Source organism: Pongo abelii, chromosome X, assembly GCF_028885655.2.
Source record: "Pongo abelii isolate AG06213 chromosome X, NHGRI_mPonAbe1-v2.0_pri, whole genome shotgun sequence".
NCBI lineage: Eukaryota > Metazoa > Chordata > Mammalia > Primates > Hominidae > Pongo > Pongo abelii.
Window position 1 is genome coordinate 79,664,604 of NC_072008.2, and position 19,679 is coordinate 79,684,282.

At 39.6% G+C, this 19,679-nt stretch overlaps 1 protein-coding gene across 2 annotated transcripts in view; it reads right to left on the reverse strand.

The window, feature by feature from the left end:
• Positions 1 to 447: 447 nt before the first annotated feature.
• NEXMIF (neurite extension and migration factor) overlaps positions 448 to 19,679 on the reverse strand; it is a 191,957-nt gene continuing 172,725 nt past the window's right edge. The window contains exons 2-4 of one of the 2 annotated variants that reach the window (XM_054544735.1): positions 13,721 to 13,846; positions 8,783 to 12,679; positions 448 to 7,700 (exon numbers count right to left, since the gene is read on the reverse strand). In XM_054544735.1, the coding sequence (XP_054400710.1) occupies positions 7,678 to 7,700; positions 8,783 to 12,679; positions 13,721 to 13,799 (3,999 nt within the window). In that variant the 5' untranslated portion in view covers positions 13,800 to 13,846 and the 3' untranslated portion in view covers positions 448 to 7,677. Of the gene's footprint in view, positions 7,701 to 8,301; positions 12,680 to 13,720; positions 13,847 to 19,679 lie in introns of both variants that reach the window. The other variant, XM_002831819.4, reaches the window with a different exon arrangement.

The window sequence follows — 19,679 nt, forward strand, 5'->3', positions numbered from 1 at the left end:
AGTACATATTAAACAAAGGACTATCTGATTGTCTTTTGGTGTTAAATGATCTTCTGTGATTTAATAACAAATGATTTTTTAAAATACTCCCTACTGAGCACAATAAAAAGTTGGCTACTATAAAGACTCTCCTTTCCATTTCTTTTTTCTTGTTAAAAAATTTCCAGGTCCAGCATGGGCAACATAGTGAAACACGGTCTCTAAAAAAATACAAAAATTAGCCAGATGTGGTGGTAGTACAGGTAGCACACCTGTAGTCTCAGCTCCTTGGGAGGCTGAGGTGGGAGGATCACTTGACCTGGGAAGTATAGGTTGTAGTGAGCCAAGATTGTGCCACTGCACTCTAGGTGGCAGAACGAGACACTGTCTCAAAAAAAAAAAAAAAACCACAAAATTTCCAGATGTGAAATCCAAGTCCCAAAATCACTGAATTAGGGCAATGTTGCAATAGTCCAGGTGAAATACCATGAAAGCTTGAATTAAGGCAGTGGTAATGGTGATAGAAAGGCAGGAGAATTGAGAGTGGCCAATTGGATGTGAGGTTGGAAGAGGCATGAGTTGCTGGCTTGGATGGATGGCAGCATCATTCATTGAGCTAGGGCACACTCAGAGGGTGAAGAGCTAGAGCACACTCAGACTTGAATAAATGTCTGAGGATGTTGCAGAATGTCCAAGTAGAGACAGCCAGCCTACAACTAAAAATATAAGCCAGGAACATGGGGGAGATTTGTGGACATCTAGGTGGTAGCTGAAGTGGTAGAAGTGGATGAGGTAATCCAGTGAGAGGAGAGGCATTTCCTCATGCACATTTTTCAATTTCTTTGAGCAGTGGTGTTCAAAACCAAAGAAGTGACTGTTGGCTCACGTGTGCCTCAATGATCTTGCTATGGTTAGCCAAGACTCCAGGCTCTGATGGGGGTGACTCAAATGGTTTGGGCAATTGAAAACAAAGTTCAATTTTTCTAGACATAGCAAATACTTTGAAATACTGGGTACTGTAGGGACTGAGTTCGGAAAAGTCCTGAATAAAGGAAACAAGGTCCATGAGTGAATGGTAAGTAACATGATGTAGGAACTGTAGGGAATTATGGAAAATCTGACATCTTTGGGTACCAGGCAAATCAGCATTTATTACTTTCAATAAACAGCTTTAACACTTTGAGAGGACTGCATCTCTGCAGATTCCATCTGGATCACAAAACAAAGACACAATTTGTTTTAAGGTCTTTGAAGACTGGACACACTAGAAGATGATTCCTCAATTTGAGGGGCAAAAGAATCCCCTACACAAAACTCTAGCCCAGTGCTTCTCAAACTTTAACATGCACACAAAACACCTAGGGATCTTGTTAAAATTCAGATTCTCATTCAGCAGAATTGGTGTAGGGCTTGGAATTTGGCATTCCTAACAAGTTCCCAGATGATGGCAATGCTGCTGGTCTAGTCAAAGTGTTACTCAAAGTATGGTTAGAACCTTCTATGGCAATTTGACATTGATGAGTAGACTTGTCTCAAACAGGGTACCAACTTTTTGCAATTCGTTTCTTTCCCCTTATGTTTATCTCGAAATGTAATTTTACATGTTAAATCTAATACATTTGGGCTTTTATTTTGCATATCTTTTTTCCATTTAACTTTCTTAGAAATTCATTTTTGTTGTGTTTTATAATAGTATTGGTCTGTGATGGATTGCAAAACTATTGGTCCCTCACCACAGATAGTTTGAGAAACACTGCTCTAGATGATAAAGAACGTTTTATTTGGGATATAGATTTAATTAGAAATGGTTTGATTTCTAATACATATGATTCTAAAGCAGTATTTTAAACTTTTCTTTTTATTTATTTCATAAACAATAACAAAACTCAGCTAGGTAACATTATGACAGTTTCACCGTACATTCAGTCACAAATATTTGAAACCTTCGCAACAAGAACAACAAAACCAGAAGTGTTACAAGAATAATTTACAAGAAAATCTATAAAACAGCAAGAAGCTCACAAATGTTCATTTTCTTTTGCACAAGATCACTACACTCTTTCACAACATGTTTTGTGTTACAAAATTTCCAACAAAAGTGTATTTTTTTCTTTGTATTGTGGTTTCTAAAACCAGAAACTTTGAAGTAAATATCCTTTTATTAGCACCTAGTGGTGCAGAAAAAGGAAAACTCTCACATACAGACACTTCACAGCACTTTTCTAAGAAAAATATACACTTACAAAATATGTTACAAATTGGCACACTTAAAAATATACAAGATTTTGTAGACGTCTTAAGAGTGATCCTTAAGCTTTAAACTTCAATTGATTCTACAGATTATTTATAAAGCTTAACTCTAAAAGAAAAAAAAGGCAAATAATTTCCTAACATTTTTAAGTTGCAGTGTCATATGTCAAACAGAAACTTAGGTTACATTCATAAAAAGGGCCTCTAACGCTTTTATTTTAAATTTTCTTAAATGCTTAAGGGGCTTGGGGAAGAAGAAAAAAATGGGAATAATCATTTTCTTTAGCACCATAAATCAGCAACTTACTAAAGAGGTGCATTCAGTTCTATGGAAACTAAGGACTAGTACATTCAAAACTCTGTAGGCAGCAAACTCCAGTCAGTGCTACAGGTAGCCCAGTAGAGCATCTTAAGATTTCTACTCTCCTCACTGGGAGTGAAAAACAAAAGGCCTCTTCTAGTTTTCATTCTAAGCCTTTTTTTGTGCTGTAAATAACCAGTCATCTCTCAAACAGGCAGAATGATTTCAATATCTCTTTTCTTCTTTTTGAAATGGGATGTCATTCTGAGACTCAGAAACCCCTGAGCTTGTTAGATGGACAGACATCCTTTCCATCTTATGTGGATGAGTGTTTCTTCAGTGTCTTTAGTATCAATTTACCCAGATACTGATTTTGAAAGCCTCATTCACACCGTAAACTTTGTACTAAACCTCTATCTTTTACATTGTCCTTCTCCAATGCCTTATCTCTTAGTTACGATTCTGAAACCAAGAGTACATCTCAAGTATGTGGCTGCAATGAGAGCTCTGCTTCACGACTGTAGCTAGTGTTTAATGCTGAGTAAAAAATGTGCCTTAAAGGGTAGCCTGAGTCCTGTAATCAAAATAATCACATGCTGGCTGAGGACTCTCAAGCTGATGACAGTGTTTCCCAAGTTAAACAGCCCAACTAAAATTTTTTTCTCCCTTATTTGGGTCTTTGAGAAACCTTTACAAAATCCCTGGCCTACATTGTGTTGACAAGATTCCTGTTTGTTACTAAAAGTTTGATTTTGGTACTAAATCTTCTAAATGTAACTATAGGCTTAGTGAATTTTATGATTAGAAAACAAACCAACCTCACATTAGTTTTATTTTATAAAAAGAACATATTTCTGTAGCGATGGGCAGTCATTAAAAAAATCCCTAAATGAAAATGGTAACTCCTTAAATTAGATAATTTCTCAATAATAAAGGAGAAAATAAACATTTCTATTTCTAGCAATAGTTAGGACTAGCTAGTGCTCCATTCTCCTCTTCAGCATAGAAACTTAGCTCTTTTCAATTCTTGGAACTGTTCTGAGAGCATCTGTAAGCTGAAGACATGTTGGATCTACATCACACTGGTCCAGCTTGGTAATAGCAAGCATGGCTAAAAGGTCCTTGGATATGGTTTTTCTCCTTTAGGCAGTAAATGCTAATTGAAACCTACTAAAACAGAAATTCACTAGAACTGCAAAACCTCACATAGGACTTAGGATGCTTGCTAGAGTTGTTTATAGCTTTTGAAGCATCCTTTTGCCTCTCTCTTACAGACACACTCCCCTCCCTAGCCCCCTCACACACGCAGATGCTTCCCAGCAAGGAAAAAGTTCAGAGAAGGTGAAAGTTGTCACAAAAGCCCAGCTAGCACCAAGGACTTCAGTGAGATGGCTGAAGAAGTGATGATCAAAGTAATACAGGAGGTTTGAAAACATTAGGAAAAGGTAAGGCCTTGACACATAGTTGCGCAGAGTAACAAGAAGTCAGAAGGGAAAGCTGGGAGGAAGCAGCATATGTGAAGAAGCTGGTATAAGAGACCTTGGAGAGGCAGAAAGGATGGTCACTGGTTCAAGCCAGTTATCACAGCCCAAACATGACCCCCAAAGTCTCAATACCCTTCTCCATATAATATAGCACCTAACCAGGGCAGGAGATGAGACCTATTCTTAACAGATCTTCAGGGAAAAGGAATTTCTAAGTTTCCTCAGTCATGTGATATAATTTGTCCATGTGGGCATGAGTGTGTGTTTAAAATTATATTTGAGGGATGAAATACCACCTATTGGGTACAATGTACACTATTTGGGCGATGGGTACACTAAAAGCCCAGATTTCACCACTAAGCAATATATCCATGTAACACAACTGTCCTTGTACCCCTACTCCATAAAAATAAAAAAAATTTAATTAAAAAATTAGATTTGAAAATAGCCAAAGCAATTGAAGGCAATTAAGAATGGGAAAGTTTCCCTCTGAACTTCCAGAAGAAAGCAGCCTAAGATTGTTGAGCCCTGACAATTTGGGCAGGTGGGATATGAGACCATAAAAGAAAAATTCTAAGACCAAGGTCTGAGATTAAGAAAGAAGAATAAGGGAGGTTACCGTTTCCAGGAAAGTAAAGATTAAATGGGACTCTGTTAGGGAGGCATTAATAGGAAACAGCTTCTCAGAGGGGGAAGGTTAGAAGGGAGTGGTAATCAGGAATTTCAGACCAAGGATAATATATATTTCTGACTTGAGATACCAGTGATAGGGCAAAACACTATTTTTATACTCTACTAAGGCAGCTGGTTATGACAGGAAGAAAAAGAACTGTGGGAGCAGAGACAGGACCAACAAAATGCTAAATGATGAACATCTCAGAACACAATGTACTGAGAGGAATATTAAATGCAATTAAGAGAATAAACATCTTCTGCCTTGGCCTATTGCTCATTTCTCAAACTGTTTCTTTTTGTTTCAGTACAAAGTAACTGGTTATGCGTCACTAATTTATATGTTAAAAACATATAATACACTGCAGGCCAATTAAAAAGGTGCTTTAAAATAACAATTCTCTTTGGAGAAAGCGATGAACTATGCCCTAGAATTGGCCCTTAATGGGCTCCATAGGAGCAACTGAAAGAATATCCATTCCAAAGGACTTATGATAGCAAGTTCTCACAAGGAAATTGTTTCCAACAGTTTCAGGCTGTCCTACCCCACTCACACCCTTCTCCAAAGCTGAACTGATACCGAAAAAAAAACTGGGACAACTGCTCCCATATTTACTTTTATAAAAACACATTGTATTAATGGAACATTTTCTTTATTTTTTCATTAATTGCCACCTTTTCATTACATAGAAAGCACTCCACTCCTCTAAGCCAGCAGGTGACTCTGAGGTCTGGAGTCTTGGGGATCACAATACAGGCAGAGTTGGTGATTCCAAGCCAAAATTCAGCTGCAAAACAGAAAAATCAAAAACAAAAAACAAAGACCAGTTTCTAGGGACTGGCCATAGCACTTAGTACAGCTAGCTATCAGAATAGAGAAATAGAAGAAGGTTTTCCAGTTTGGTTATTTTCCCTTTTGGATGGTAGCTATGGGGCAGGAGACATGTTTCATCTGGTGCCTTTCCACTAAGTAATTTTCCAGGGCTTACTGCAAACAGAGCATTAAAGCCTAGGAATGGGCCTGTACCAGCCTCACAGAATGCTCCTCACCCACTCATCCCCACAGACACAAGAGACTGACGCTGGGAACACACACGATCAAGAACACAGGCTTGTTCATTTTACGACCCAGCTGTAAGGAACAGAGCAGGCTGGTGAAAGGAATCATGGACCGGGAAGTGTATATACTTATATACATGACAGGCTTCCTTCCATTTCTCTCTGACTACTTTCAAATGTTGCTACTCTGTTTCTGAATACATTTAGGTGGCATTGACTAGGTAGGTTCATATTTTGCTTAAAATTTTCCTTTTGAAACATCTTCCCTTTTTTTGTTAAATCCCCTTTTTCCCTTCCCACTTATTCTCCACCCTCCCACCCCAGCCTATATATTCACAAGTTAATAGGTTAGTAACAATATTAATAAGAATAGTAACAACGACAACAACTAACAATATTAATAATATTAATCCCCTATATCTGTATAGCACTTTATGATCTACAAAGCGCTCTCACATCCATTATCTCATCTGTGCCATAATGCATCAGTCATCAGATGCACTGGCCTTCAATTGTGCAAAGAAAAGAGATCAAATGTTAGAAGTCAAGTGGTGAATAAAAGGGAAGAAAAATTAGTAGTGAGGAATGTTGGGGCTGTGAAATTTTTTTTAAAAAGTAGGGGGAGTACTGAATAAAAAATGTGATTTAAAAATTTGCACTTGAAATTGAGATTTAAGTTTAGTGTGTGGCATCAAATATTGGTTATCCTCAGACTAAGTGTATATGGCCTAAATCAGTTGTTGCCACAAATTGTTCATCTTATCTGATAGTAAATGTACTTTACTCATAGGAAGAAAAATTTGGTTGAACTGGGATGCCTTAACATTTTCTTTAAATGACATTGGCATTGCAAGATTAAACACTGAAAGAACACTAAAGCCATGATATGAGTGCACTTTTGACAAAACTGGAATAAAACATTTAGGAAACTATTTAAATAAAAGCATTCTATATACTTCATTTATCATTAGTGTTGATTTTATAGCTATTTTTATAATTTATCCCAGACTATTATAAAATATATAAAACTGATATAAAGTATCAGCAATATAACTTTGCACTTTAAATAATTTTCAGCTACAGATTTTGCTTTTAGAAAACAAACTTTGAAAGCAGCTGTTCTGTTTCCTTGTAAAACGTTCTGTAAATGCATATACTTGGGTCCCTGATGGACTTAGCTGTTGTGGCCTTCAGACTTTTCCAAAATTTTAACCCTTAAACAATGGAACAAGCAAATCTTTATTTTGCCTTGTTTAGCTGTTCATGTTTCCACACAGGACAGTAGAGTTTAAAACTTTAAAAGAACGTGTGTATATATATATACACACACACACACACACATATACATATATATGTTTGGGTGTGTATATATCCATTTAAAAATCATTAATGAGCTTTAAACTGGGTGAATCTGTGAGATGAGGTAAGAAAATTTGGCACATTTCAAACAGTATCCTTTAATTTTGGTAAACTGTGTAACACAACATATTTTTCCACCATGATCTACAGGTGCTATCCACATAAGTGGGAGTGGTTAATAGCAAGAATCACTGGAATGTTTCTAGTAAATTAACAGGGACAAGTTCCCCAAATACAACCAAATGTTGATATAGAAGTAAAAATATATACAGTACAGTCACTTGTTTGTAGTTTGGCACAATGTTTTCAATTTTTTCCTTGTGGGTAAATAGTGCATAAACTACTTGTGCAACTGTATGACTTTTTAAGTCTTTTACGTAGAACATGAGATTAAAGTTTGCTCCAAAGACGTATTCCCACAATTTAAAATTCTTTTCTTTAAGCACTTACATGTCAACATACATACCACAAGGCATATTTTGAAAGAAATAAAACACAAACATCAAATGTCTTTCTGGAAAATGCGAGTCTCTTCATCAAACACAGGTAAAACCCAAAATGTTGTTTCTGCTTTTAGGAGATTGTAGTCGGAATCCCTGCAGAAAAATCAAACAATTTATGCCATCTTAGTTAGTTTTAGTGTATGTCCCACAAAGGGATCATACAAGCTAAATTTGTTAACATCATACTAGATGCCGTATGATGTAGAAAAAGATACAAATAGCATGGGGCACTAGAAAGCCCTCCTATTTGCCACATGTTCAGATTTTGTTTTCCAGCTAATGCTCTTTTGTTTAAATGATCTTGGCTTTTTGTCTACATGACTTTTAAATTCTATTTTTCAAAATCTGTCTTACTGCAAAGACTTTCACTTCCAAAAATCATTCAAGAGCATATTTTAGTTCTATTTTCTTAATATATAGTAACTAGTGATGAATAGCAGAAGAAGAAATAGCTTTGTTAGAGCTTATCCCTAGCCAAGCCACAACAAAATTGCCCAATCTTTTGGGTGGCTTAAAGGTATAGGGATTTTCATGCACTTTAAAATTTTCTTTTTACTTTGAAAAAGAAGGGAATGGGACAGTTTCTTTCATGCAAATTTTTGCTTTCAAGAGGGAAAAAATGAGGGACTGCGGGCTTAGTAGGTAGTAGGAGAGCTAAGGGTGCATCATCTCAGCCATATTGGTGCAGTATTACCTCAGTTTTTCAAAAGAAGCTGTCCCAGACTCATCCTTGTGGACCTGTTCTCGCTCCATGTGCTTTCCCTTACATTTCTCATCTCTCAGGGCCTTGGAGCTGGATTTGTGACGATACAACTTTTTGTGTGTCGGTCCGTTATTGCCTAAAGTGCTCATGTTACTATACTTTTTATCAAAGAAGGTAGAACGAGAGTCCTCGTTATAACCAGCCATGTTTGCACGACCAGGATCACCTATTGCTGTTTTCCCATTGCTTTTGCTCACACCCTTGATTGACCTGTGATTCTTAGTGGCTCCTTGGGACCCACTGTTGATCTTTTTCTTAGACTCCTGTGGTGTCCCAGCCAATATTTTGAGGGTTTTTAATTTTAGACTATTGGACTCAGGGGAGTAGAATATGTTGGGATCCCCATGGTGCTCCATGGGTTCCCAAAGGGGCTCTATGGAGGCCATCATGAATCTCTGCACATCTGCCATACCAGAGGCAATGTTGGACAAGATATAGGAAGGCTCCTGAAATTCCCGTTGGTCATCATCCAGAAGGCTGTTGGTGTTGGTGCCCATGCTCATATCACTCCAGCCTGGGCTGCTCTCCTTCCCCAAGGCCCAATCTCCAGAAAGTCCCTTTTGACTTGGCATCTTCATAGAGGCCATAGGACCACCATGTTGGATACATTCAGCCAATGTCTTCCCAGTGGAGGATATGGTGTTGGTTTGGCTTCCCCCACGGCCAATGCCAATTTGCATTTTCTCTCCATTGATGGTAGCCATGTATTTCCCTTTCTTTGTGGACTTAGGGACCTGGCGGGAGTTTTTGCCAGGTGGCTTTTCAATCCCCTTGTTGTTGCCTTTGAGGGATTTTTTCCTGGTGTTTTTCTGAGAAGAGCTTTGGTTCATAGCCCCACTCTTGCTGGGTGAACTTTTCTTTCTTGATTTTGACACTTTGTTGTTGGTACTAATTTGACCAGATGGATCATTAAATGTTGACAGGCAAGGGTTTTTTTGGAGCAGGCTGACAGAATCCTCATCATTGAACATATGGAACTGAAACTGGTGGTTATTTAAAGTAAATCCATTCTCCATTTGGACCTGCCGTGAAAGGGTACTGCAGTCCCACTTGATTTTTTCCACACTGTCCAATGGTCCTGGGACACCCTCTTGGAACCCCTTCAGTGTTCCTAGTGTCTTCATACTCTCACATCTGGTAATTTGAGGGGAAAGACTAGGGGTGTCTGGTGGGGACATCTCTGAAAGGGAAGAGTGGCGGAATTTGTCAGGGGTGAAGTTGGATATATCCAGGAGGTCAGTGGACTCCTTTAGTGGTGCTATCTCATCAATGCTTTGCTGGATCACCAGCTTAGGGCTGCAATGGGCCAGGAAGTCATCAGTGATATCATCATCGCCATCCTTTTCACAGGACTTCAAGCTTAAGGAGCAATAATTACTTGAGCTGACAGAGAGTGGGGCCATTGAATCAAAGCTAAAGAGCCGACCATCATCCATATTGACTGGCCCCTGCTGGAAAGGAAAGCAGATCTCTCCATTATTAAAGTGACATAATTGGTAAGAGTCATCAGATGGGAGTTGGGTATCTTGCATGGAGTCATACAGGACCTTGTTGCAATTACTGCCACCACTATTGAGACAGATTGGATTGTATGTTGTAGGTGTGAGGTTATTTTCCATGGAGACTACTTGGGAGGCTCCAAATTCACTGGATTGGGTTGGGGCTATCTCCCTTGAGACTTCAGCCATGAATTCCTGGGTGCCAGAAGTAGCCTTGTTGGGCCACACATTTCCATAGTTGCTTGATTCCATTTTGAAGTTATGAGATGACTGCTGCAGCTCAGAGTCAGAGGATGAGGTGAGCACACAGTCCTGGGTAGGCTGGAGGGGTACAAATGATTTTTCGGTTTGAGTGAGGCTGCCTTCATTTTGCTCTGGAGAATGGTGGCTGAAGTATGAGATACTAGTGTTATTTGACAAGTCAGAAGCATCTAACAATGTCTGCAGATACCCTCCAGGGATAACAGGTATATTAGTGGTAACATTAGCAGATGATAAAGGCATTTCAGAAGAGCAGGTCGTTGGTAGAAAAGTGGAATTCTTAGCAGCCTTTGCCTCATGAAATTCAGATAGATGGGAACTGTTTGAGGTCCCAGGAATAACTTCATTCTTTAAATTAGCCTTGGAGGATTGGTTTTCCAAGAGAGGGCTCATTGGAACAACTGGCTTGCTTTCTTGCCCAGCAGCTTTGACTTTCTTAGATTTTAACCTAGCTTCACTTTTAAATTTGATTTTGTTGAGCACTTTCCTCTCTGGCCCCTTAAACTCTGTGTCTTGGGCTTTGACTTTCACTGAGTCAGGGCCTGTGATGTCATTTAAATGTGATCCATTTGCACAGCTAGGAGCACCCAGAGGTGCTGACTTCAGTGTACCTTTTAGGCCTCCATCTTCTTTACGATTACTAGCATGCCTCTGATCATTACATAATGAAATCTGTTTACTACTTGCTGAAATTTCAATGGATGGGATTCTTTGAATCCTGTGCCTGTTGCCAAGTTTAGATTTTCGTTTGCGAGCAGGTGGCAGAAAGGACACCTCAAAGCTACCTGGTTCAAAGCTTTGCTTTTGGGAAAAAGGTGTCTTGATGGAGTCTGTGTTGGTGTTTCTCTGCTTCTTCTTCTTTTGCCAGAAGCCTTTCAAGGGTGCCAGCTTGGCATATTTGTTGAGCTGATTCTCACTCAAATTCACTGTTGTCTCACTGGCATCCACCTTACCCAACTTCACCAGCATGTTCTTCTCACCTTTAAAGCGATTAATGATGATATATTTGATAATAACAGGGGGCTCCTTACGGGTTACTTTTCTTCTTTTTTTGGGACACCATTCATCATCATCTTCCTCTTTGGAACCAACTGGCAGCCATTCCTTCCTCTCATTTACTTTTTCACCCTCTAGTGAGTCAACATCATATAGATAATCTTCACTGTATCTGACTTTTCTCTTGGCTCGCAGCCCATAGTTCTGTTGGGAGGAGGAGCTGCCAGAATTAGTGTCCCGAGCCATATAGCGACTACAGTCCTTAATCTCACCCATAGCATCATATGAGATCTCAATGAAGGAACTATCATCACTGAAACTCCCTGATGTCTCCAAGGAATTAGCAAGATGGCCCTGCTTTGGATTCTTAAGTTGCTCTACTTCAGTCCCACTGCATGGTTTATTTAAGGCAGGCTTTTCTCCATTATCCTTTCCATCTTTCTTCTCTATACCTTTGTCTTCCTGTCCTTCCTCTTTGCCTTTCTTCTTGTCCAAGTTTTTATCTTCCTCCCCCCAGATGATGCTCACATCAGGGACCTTGAATTGGGAAAAATCACTGCTCTGCTTCAGGGCCCCACTCTTAGACTCTCGCTTGGGGCAGGTAGTAAAGACGCTGGGAAAAAAGTTGAATTGGGCATCTTCCTGCATCAAAAGAGTAGTCTTGTCTCGAACGTTGTCCTGAAAGGACTCATATCGAATTTTCAGGGAGCAGACATCACTGCCTAGTGTTGATTCATCATCATCAAACATGTAGTTATCCACATCTTCTTCAGAGAATAGGTTGACAGACAGCTCATTTTTGGAACAGAGGTCAAGCAGTTCAATCTTACTTTCACTAATGAAAGTCTCAAAGTAACCCCAATCCTGATTGGAATTTGCAAGCAAAGCTTCTTCTGTATTGCACTTGTCTAACAGTAATGCCTCATAATAGCTTTTCTGAGCTGGATCCTCCAAGTCAATGTCAGGTTTCTCAGTTTCTCGTCTGTCTCCTGCCCTTGATTTATGCAGGGGGAAGCCTAGGAGCTGGTCTGAGAGCAGCTGCTCTCCATATTTCATATTTTCTCCAGCATTAATACACTGAATCCCTATATCAGAGACTGCACACGTTTCATAATCCCTATTTAGATCACCAACTTTCAGACTGATCCCTGGCTCAGGATCTACTGCATCCTTGGATTCCATGAAGCAGCCTAAGCAAGTCCGACTTGGCTGCATGAGACAGTCCCCATTCAGAGCTGACATGCCTGCAGGCTCCATTATGGCAAATGGAGCTTTCTCACATTCATTGGGAAGTGACCATGTGTTCAGGCCTTTTGCAATGCCAGATGTGAGGGAGATGGCATTCACAGAAGCACTATTAGCAGCATGTTCGGGTGCTTCAATCAGGCCCAAAGGAGAGGGCGGGCTCTGCATACAGGGCTTCTTAGAGGGTAGAGGCAGGAGACCCCTGGGATACATCAGGGTCTCTTTTTGTGCCACCGGTATAGGCTGGATAGGTGCAGCAGCTTCTAGAGCTGCAAATGACTTCATTGCCACATCCTGGTCCTCTGAGTCTAGAAAAGAGGGAAAGAAATGACAGGAATAAAATTAAGAGTCTTAGACCAGACTCATTAACTCTCTTTCCCTTGATCAGTTTCTGGTACTTGATCTTATTATATAAGCTAAGCCTTCACATCTCTATCTTTACAAATAAAAACTACAACGTTAAAGAACAACCCTGATTTGATATTGAACATTCATGCAAACGAAAAATAATAATTATTTAGGCCGAGTTTCTTCCTCAGAGAAAGGCAAAGTTCTCCTCAAATATGAGAAAAGAATTGGACTGCTTGATCAATTGGAAAGTCAAGGCTTTCAAGGGGAAAATGCTCAGATGGAACATTAATACTTTTGAGCTACGAGGCTCAGGCCTGTCCTCCAGATCCATGTTCTGGAAGCTCCTAGTGACTCTACAAGTTCCTTTTCTTTTCTGTCTCTGTCTCTCTCTCTCTCTCTCTCTCCCCCTCTCTCTCTCTTTCTTGTTTTTGAGTCTTGCTCTATTGCCCAGGCTGAAATGTAGTGGCGTGATCTCGGCTCCCTGCAATCTCCATCTCCTGGGTTCAAGTGATTCTCATGCCTCAGCCTCCCGAGTAGCTGGGATTACAGGCACCTGCCACCACACCCGGCTAATTTTTTATATTTTTGGTAGAGACGGGGTTTCACCATGTTGGCCAGGCTGGTCTCGAACTCCTGACCTCGAATGATCTGCCCACCTCGGCCTCCCAAAGTACTGGGATTACAGGCTCATGAGCCACTGCGCCCGGCCACTCTAGAAGTTCTAAGCCTCACATTAGAGCACATTTCTAATTCACTAGGAATTTTGAGGAACTTCATCTGACACATATGATTTGGGAGGGCAAAGGGGTCAGATTCAATGCCTCTTAGAGATTCTTATAGCCCAGTTAGATATTTGGTGGAATAAGGTTTACAATTAACATTCATTTCAGAGGCATCCTGGACTCAACCTGTCCCAACTTTGTGGGTACTGAAAATCCATAGTAATAACAGAGGACTACCAGGAGAGATATTAATATACTATAATTAAATTCCCTTACCATTTTCTTTGACCCCATTAATCAGAGTGTTTTCTCCGTTGGCTGAGGCAACAATAGCCTTATCTTGTTGGTTATCCATGAATGTAACCTCTTATTGTTTCATTCCAAGTCCAAATGCTGTCCAACCTGCACATTTCAAATATATAATATCAGTCATTAAATTTGTTTTATTTTGTGTTTTATAGGTTATTTCAGCTAGAGGGGTCTTAAAAGGCTCACTGGGATTTACCTGTTTCCAGACTGACTTCATCACTGCTATTGTTTTTGTTTCACAATTTATACCTACCACATAAAGTCAGTTTGGAAACTCACACTCATTCATACATCCTAGATGCTTCTATCACCTCTGGGCCATGATATTATTCAAAACTGAAATCCAAGGAAGCAGACAAACGTATCCCTTCCTCCAAATAGTAATACATTTAACCTAATCATGGTTGCCTGATTAAGAAGGACACAAAGCAAAGACAAGACTAACCTGAGATAAGGTGTGTTTGTATGTGTGTTTGTGTGTGGCAATTAAATTTATTTTTCTTTGCCTCATTTCTATTTCAAATGATCAGATGCTCTTCAAAAACAAGGCAATTCATATACATACACACATATACATCATGTTCAGATTTTCTCTTTCTGTGCCTTAAAATTTGACTGCTAAGGATGAAGGAGGTAGAGAATTCCTTGGTTTCTCGACTTCCAGGACTTTAACTTGGACTCTGACAAGTATTCCTCCAAACTCACAGCAAGATTTTTTAAAAATGCGACTACAAAGAAGATTAGATTTTCTGAAAAGGCCCCAGCATCATCTGATATTTTTAGGGCATAGGACATGTATCTATCTATAGCCCTTCATCTCCTGCCCACCTACCTGAGTGGTATTTATATGCAAAATGATAGGAGATGAGATGGGGGTATCTGCCACATGCCACTACAACATCTAGCCCTCCCCGTGTCCCTAGACCTTCTCCCCAACTGAGTGTCTATCCCTTTATTAAAAAGCATATGGTATTGATAGTCAAGCAGCTATAAGAATCTCAATTGTATAGTCATTTATCCTAATGCATGCAATATACTCTAAAAAGTAGGTTCAGCATTGAGAAACAGGAAGCAGTAACAGTTCCACATGATTCAATCTATAAAATATTTTACCCATCTGGGCCTATTCCCTTATCTATAAAATACAAAGACTGTATTAGGCAGTATCTCAGTTTTAAAGATGTTAGATGACTCTGGGTTTCCCCTAACACTTATATATTAGAATTGCCACATTTCTTATTTTATATGAGATCTGATTTGATGCATAGGCAATAAACCATGGGTGCCAGGGAAAAGAGAAAATATATGCTTACTTGTATTTACCCAGAAAAGGGCTGGAGAGTTTTAAAAGATGGAGAGGAGTGGATAGCAATGTTTAAGTCCCCACCCTTTGTCAAGGAAGGCTCATTTGTAGTAGAACTGAATGAACAGATTGGATAGCTGCCTCTGCTTCAAAGACGACCCTATAAATCAGATGGAATCATATTGCCATCATGGATTACTCTGCGCATTTTTGTTTTGGAGTTCAGTAGAACTTCAGGTATCATTTACCCCTCTTTTGCCCTTCCACTAAGTCCATCTTGGCAGGAACTTGATAAGGGGCAAATTACTTTTAGATTTCAATAATTTAATGTCTTCTTATCCCTTATGTCTATAGTTAACTACAAGCAAGTCCATTTTTATCACCATGAAGACCAAGGTATGGAAAGAGAGACTATGATAGCCAAGGTTGTAAAACAACACAATGAGAGATCTATGAAAAAACAAAAACCCCAAGTTTCCTGACTAAGAGACTAGGTGTTTTTTCTTAAAACACAAAATGCCATCTCCATGATTCTTACCAATTCCAACCCCTGACTAAAACAGGGCTAGACAAATACAAGTTTCCACATGTTACTGATCTATACTTCTATACCCTTTCAGGTAGGAAAATACAGAACAGCTGCCACAGATAAGCATCTATTATCAGTAAAAATTAATGTACCACGAAATATATATAGGAACAATACATTTAAGTATCAACAATTATCCAATCTTTTTTTTTTTTTTTTTTTTTTTGAGACAGAGTCTCATTCCATCACCCAGGTGGAGGGCAGTGGCCCCTCCAGAGTTCAAGCGATTCTCATGTCTCAGCCTCCCAAGTAACTGGAATTAACAGGCACACACCACCATGCCCAGCTAATTTTTGTATTTTTAGTAGAGATGGGATTTCACCATGTTGGCCAGGCTGGTCTTGAACTCCTGACCTCAAGTGATCCACCTGCCTCAGCCTCCTGAAGTGCTGGATTACAGGCATGAGCAACCGTGTCTAGCCAATTATCCAATCTTTTCAGGCAGGACAAGAACACTATGTCAGGGGACGTATTAGTGCTGTTGTAACTTTACTCTGGGATGTTATTTCCCTAAGAACATAAATTGCCTCTAATGGAAAAATCTGGCCAAGCACCCAGGATTTATGACTCTGAAGTAAAGGGAATCTTATAAGGTTGAGAATAGAGAGGAGATACACTTTGGCAAAAGATAAAGAAGAGGTAGAGGGGGGACATGGGAGCTTGGATGTATAATTAATTACCTCATAAGTTTGGTTCTATTAGATTCTAATTTTTTTTGAAAAGGGAAAACTGAGTATCACAGATATTAACTTAGTGATTATCAATAATTTGGGCCTTTGTTCTCCAGAATTAGGCTAGACCTTGAGCAGACAATCCTTTAGTCCTTTCCTGTGATTTTTCAAATCTCAGCTATAAACAGGACAACTAAAGGTATATATTTTTCTACATACCTATTTACTTATACCTTGGCTGCTTATAAAAATAATTTTGGGGAGGAATTATAATTTCTTACAGTTACAATACAAACAACTCTGGGCTTGCTTTAGCTTTCCCCCACTGATCAGCATTTTAGGACAGTAAATTAGGTGGAGTTTTAAAATCTATTTTGAGCTAAAATTGATTAACACTTTTGGAAGAATGTACAACAAATTGCTTTGCTGATCACAGTAAATTACACAGTGTAATGGCATTAAAATAACAGCATGGAGATGGTATTTTGAAGCAAGGAAATGCTCCATTAGACTGGAAAAGCAATCCCTCCTATCTGCCCTTCCCCTCAGCTGGGCTTGAGAAAAGCTCATAGATCCTGTAGGGTGCTATCCTCTTCCCCAGCGGCCTTGAAATCTAAGGTCTCAGAGTCTAGATGACCCACACCAGCATTTGTGTTGAGGCTGTCCCTGGCTTTTCCCAACTGGGGGAAAAAAAAATCAAGGCAAGAAAGTAAGTCCTGCTTTTGTCTGTGGGTCTGGGGCAATATAGCCTTTGGAGTTTGAGTAGTGCCAATCTCCGGGATACCAGTTTAAAACAATTCATCAAAATTATTAGTACTACCTGTGATCACAGTATTGTATCAAGTACAGCATAGAAAAGACAGATAAATGAGGCTAGATCTCTGTTCTCAAGATGCTCAGAGTCTAGAGGGGGAAAGCAAGCTACAGACAAATTGTAAGTATAATACACTGAAAGGGGCAGAAAGTTGCTATGGGAATCTCAAAAGGAGGGAAATTACTCCAATTCTAGAATTCTAGAGAGGCAGGAGATTTGGGAAGGCTTCACTAAAAGCAGCAACATTAAGGTGGACCTTGAAGGATGACCTTTCTGGAGGTGAGGATGGAGAAGTTCAGTGGAGAGAAAAGTATTCCAGGCAGAAGGACCTTCATGAAATGCTACAAGTCTCCCTCCCACTCCAGTCTATCTTCTAAACAACTGCTATAGAATCATAGCAAGTTGACAAGGTGCCTTAAAACTTTGTTTTGCTTTGCAAAACACTCTCCTCAATCAATCCTCACCTTCTCCAGTTGTATTCTCTTTTCATTCTGTTCACTTCCCTCTATGTTCCTAAATATTCTAACCCTCTCTGCTCCCTTAATATTAATCCATTTGTTTTTGCTTCCTGGTGTCTTGCACTTGATATTCTCTCTGTTTGGAATCTCTGTCCCCTTTTCCCATTCCTTCCCTTCCCCTTTCCCAACCTCCCTTTCACCTCTCTGTCCTCTTCCCTTCTCAGTTTTTCCTTAACACATTCCTTGATTCCCCACTTCAAACAAAATTAGTCTCTGTCATTCTCTGTATTCTCAAAGAATTTTTATCTCCTCTGTGTTCATCATCTTATACAAGCTTTACTACTTTATATCTGATACCCCCAAAAGACTAAGCACCAACACCCCCAACTCCACAGGGCCTAGCTCACATAGTGCTTATAACATGGTATGTACTTTGTAAAAACTGGTTAAACAATGATGTTGAATGGTAGGAAAAGATGGGAGAGAATTTAGGGAATAATGTTTGGCTGAAATAGGTACAAACAAGAAAAATATAGTGGAAAGATAAACTGAAATATACTGTGGAGGCCAACTAAATTGTAATTCAGGAAGATGCTGAAGGGTTTTGAGTAGTGAAGAATATTAGGACCAGTGAAAGTGGGAGACACAGAGGGTGGGAAGATAGGAAAAAATGTTCAGGTGTGAGATGTCAAAAAGATTAGAATTCAGGAGGAGGAAATAGGAACGTAAAGGAGATGTTAGATGTAAGTAGAACTACATAGGTGTGCTGTATAGACCTGGAAGATGATTTAGATGTGACAGGTAAGGGAGCAGTGGTCAGAATATAGAGAGAAGAGAGAGATCAAAGAGTTAATAGATGATTGTGAAAGAAAAATCATGGGTGGTTGGATTCCAGACCAGGGTAGCCTCAGAAATATCGGTGCCAGGATATTCTTGGGAATAAAGCAAGGCCAGTATGAAGACCAATTATCAGGTACAACATGTCTAATGAAGCTGACCAGGACCTTAGCTGTCACATTGGAAAGAAAGCAACTGACCAGCAAGCTGTTACAGATGGGGAATCTTCAGGTTGGGTTAGGGACTGTAATGAAGCAAGGAGATGGTACCGCTATAGCAAATAGGCCCACAGAGAGTTTTCCAAGCTAGCCCAGCTAGCTCTGTCTAGTCTGATTCTTCCCAGTCTAGCTTTAGTCAGTATAATGGATGGCAGAATCAGCAACAGTACAGGGAGCACATTCTAATCCATAATTCTGCTTGGCTAATTCTATTTTCAGATATCTATCAGGATTTTAAGACCCTAAGCTAGAAATACGGAGGTATGATGATGTTAAGTACAGGAAACATGCTTAAATGAGCAACCATACAAGTTTTAACAATATTAAGGGTGAGAAAGACATCAAAAAGAGATTACCACAGCTACACTCTAAAGAAGTCTATGTATCTCAAAAGTACAGTATGACTCTATTAAATATTTCCTCTCTCATGATAAAGATTCCAAAATTCTGGCCAGGCGTGGTGGTTCACACCTGTAATCCTAGCACTTCGGGAGGCTGAGGTGGGCGGATTGCTTGAGCTCAGAAGTTTGAGACCAGCCTGGGCAACATGGGGAAACCCCGTCTCTACAAAAAATACAAAAGCATTAGCCGGGCATGGTGGCACGTGCCTGTAGTCCCAGCTACAAGTAGTCCCAGGATTGCTTGAACCCAGGAGGTTGAAGCCACAGTGAGCCAAGATCGTGCCACTGCACTTAAGCCTGGAGGACAAAGTGAGACTCTGTCTCAAAAAAAAATTCCAAAATTCAAAAGATATGCACAAAAAACTCATATAGAAGAGGGGATACTGTATAATGGACAGAGTACAATCATTAGCTAGGTGTCCTCAGACAAGCTCCCTCCCTTCTCTGGTACTTAGTTTTACTAGCTATACAATAAGGGAGAAAAACTAGATTATATCTAAGGGTTCTTTAAGTTCCTAACAATCTAGAATTCATTTAATTTTTGTCTCTTTCTTTCTTCTTTCTTCTCTCTTTTTTTTTTTTGAAACAGAGTCTCGCTTTGTCACCCAGGCTGGAGTGCAGTGGCAGGATCTCGG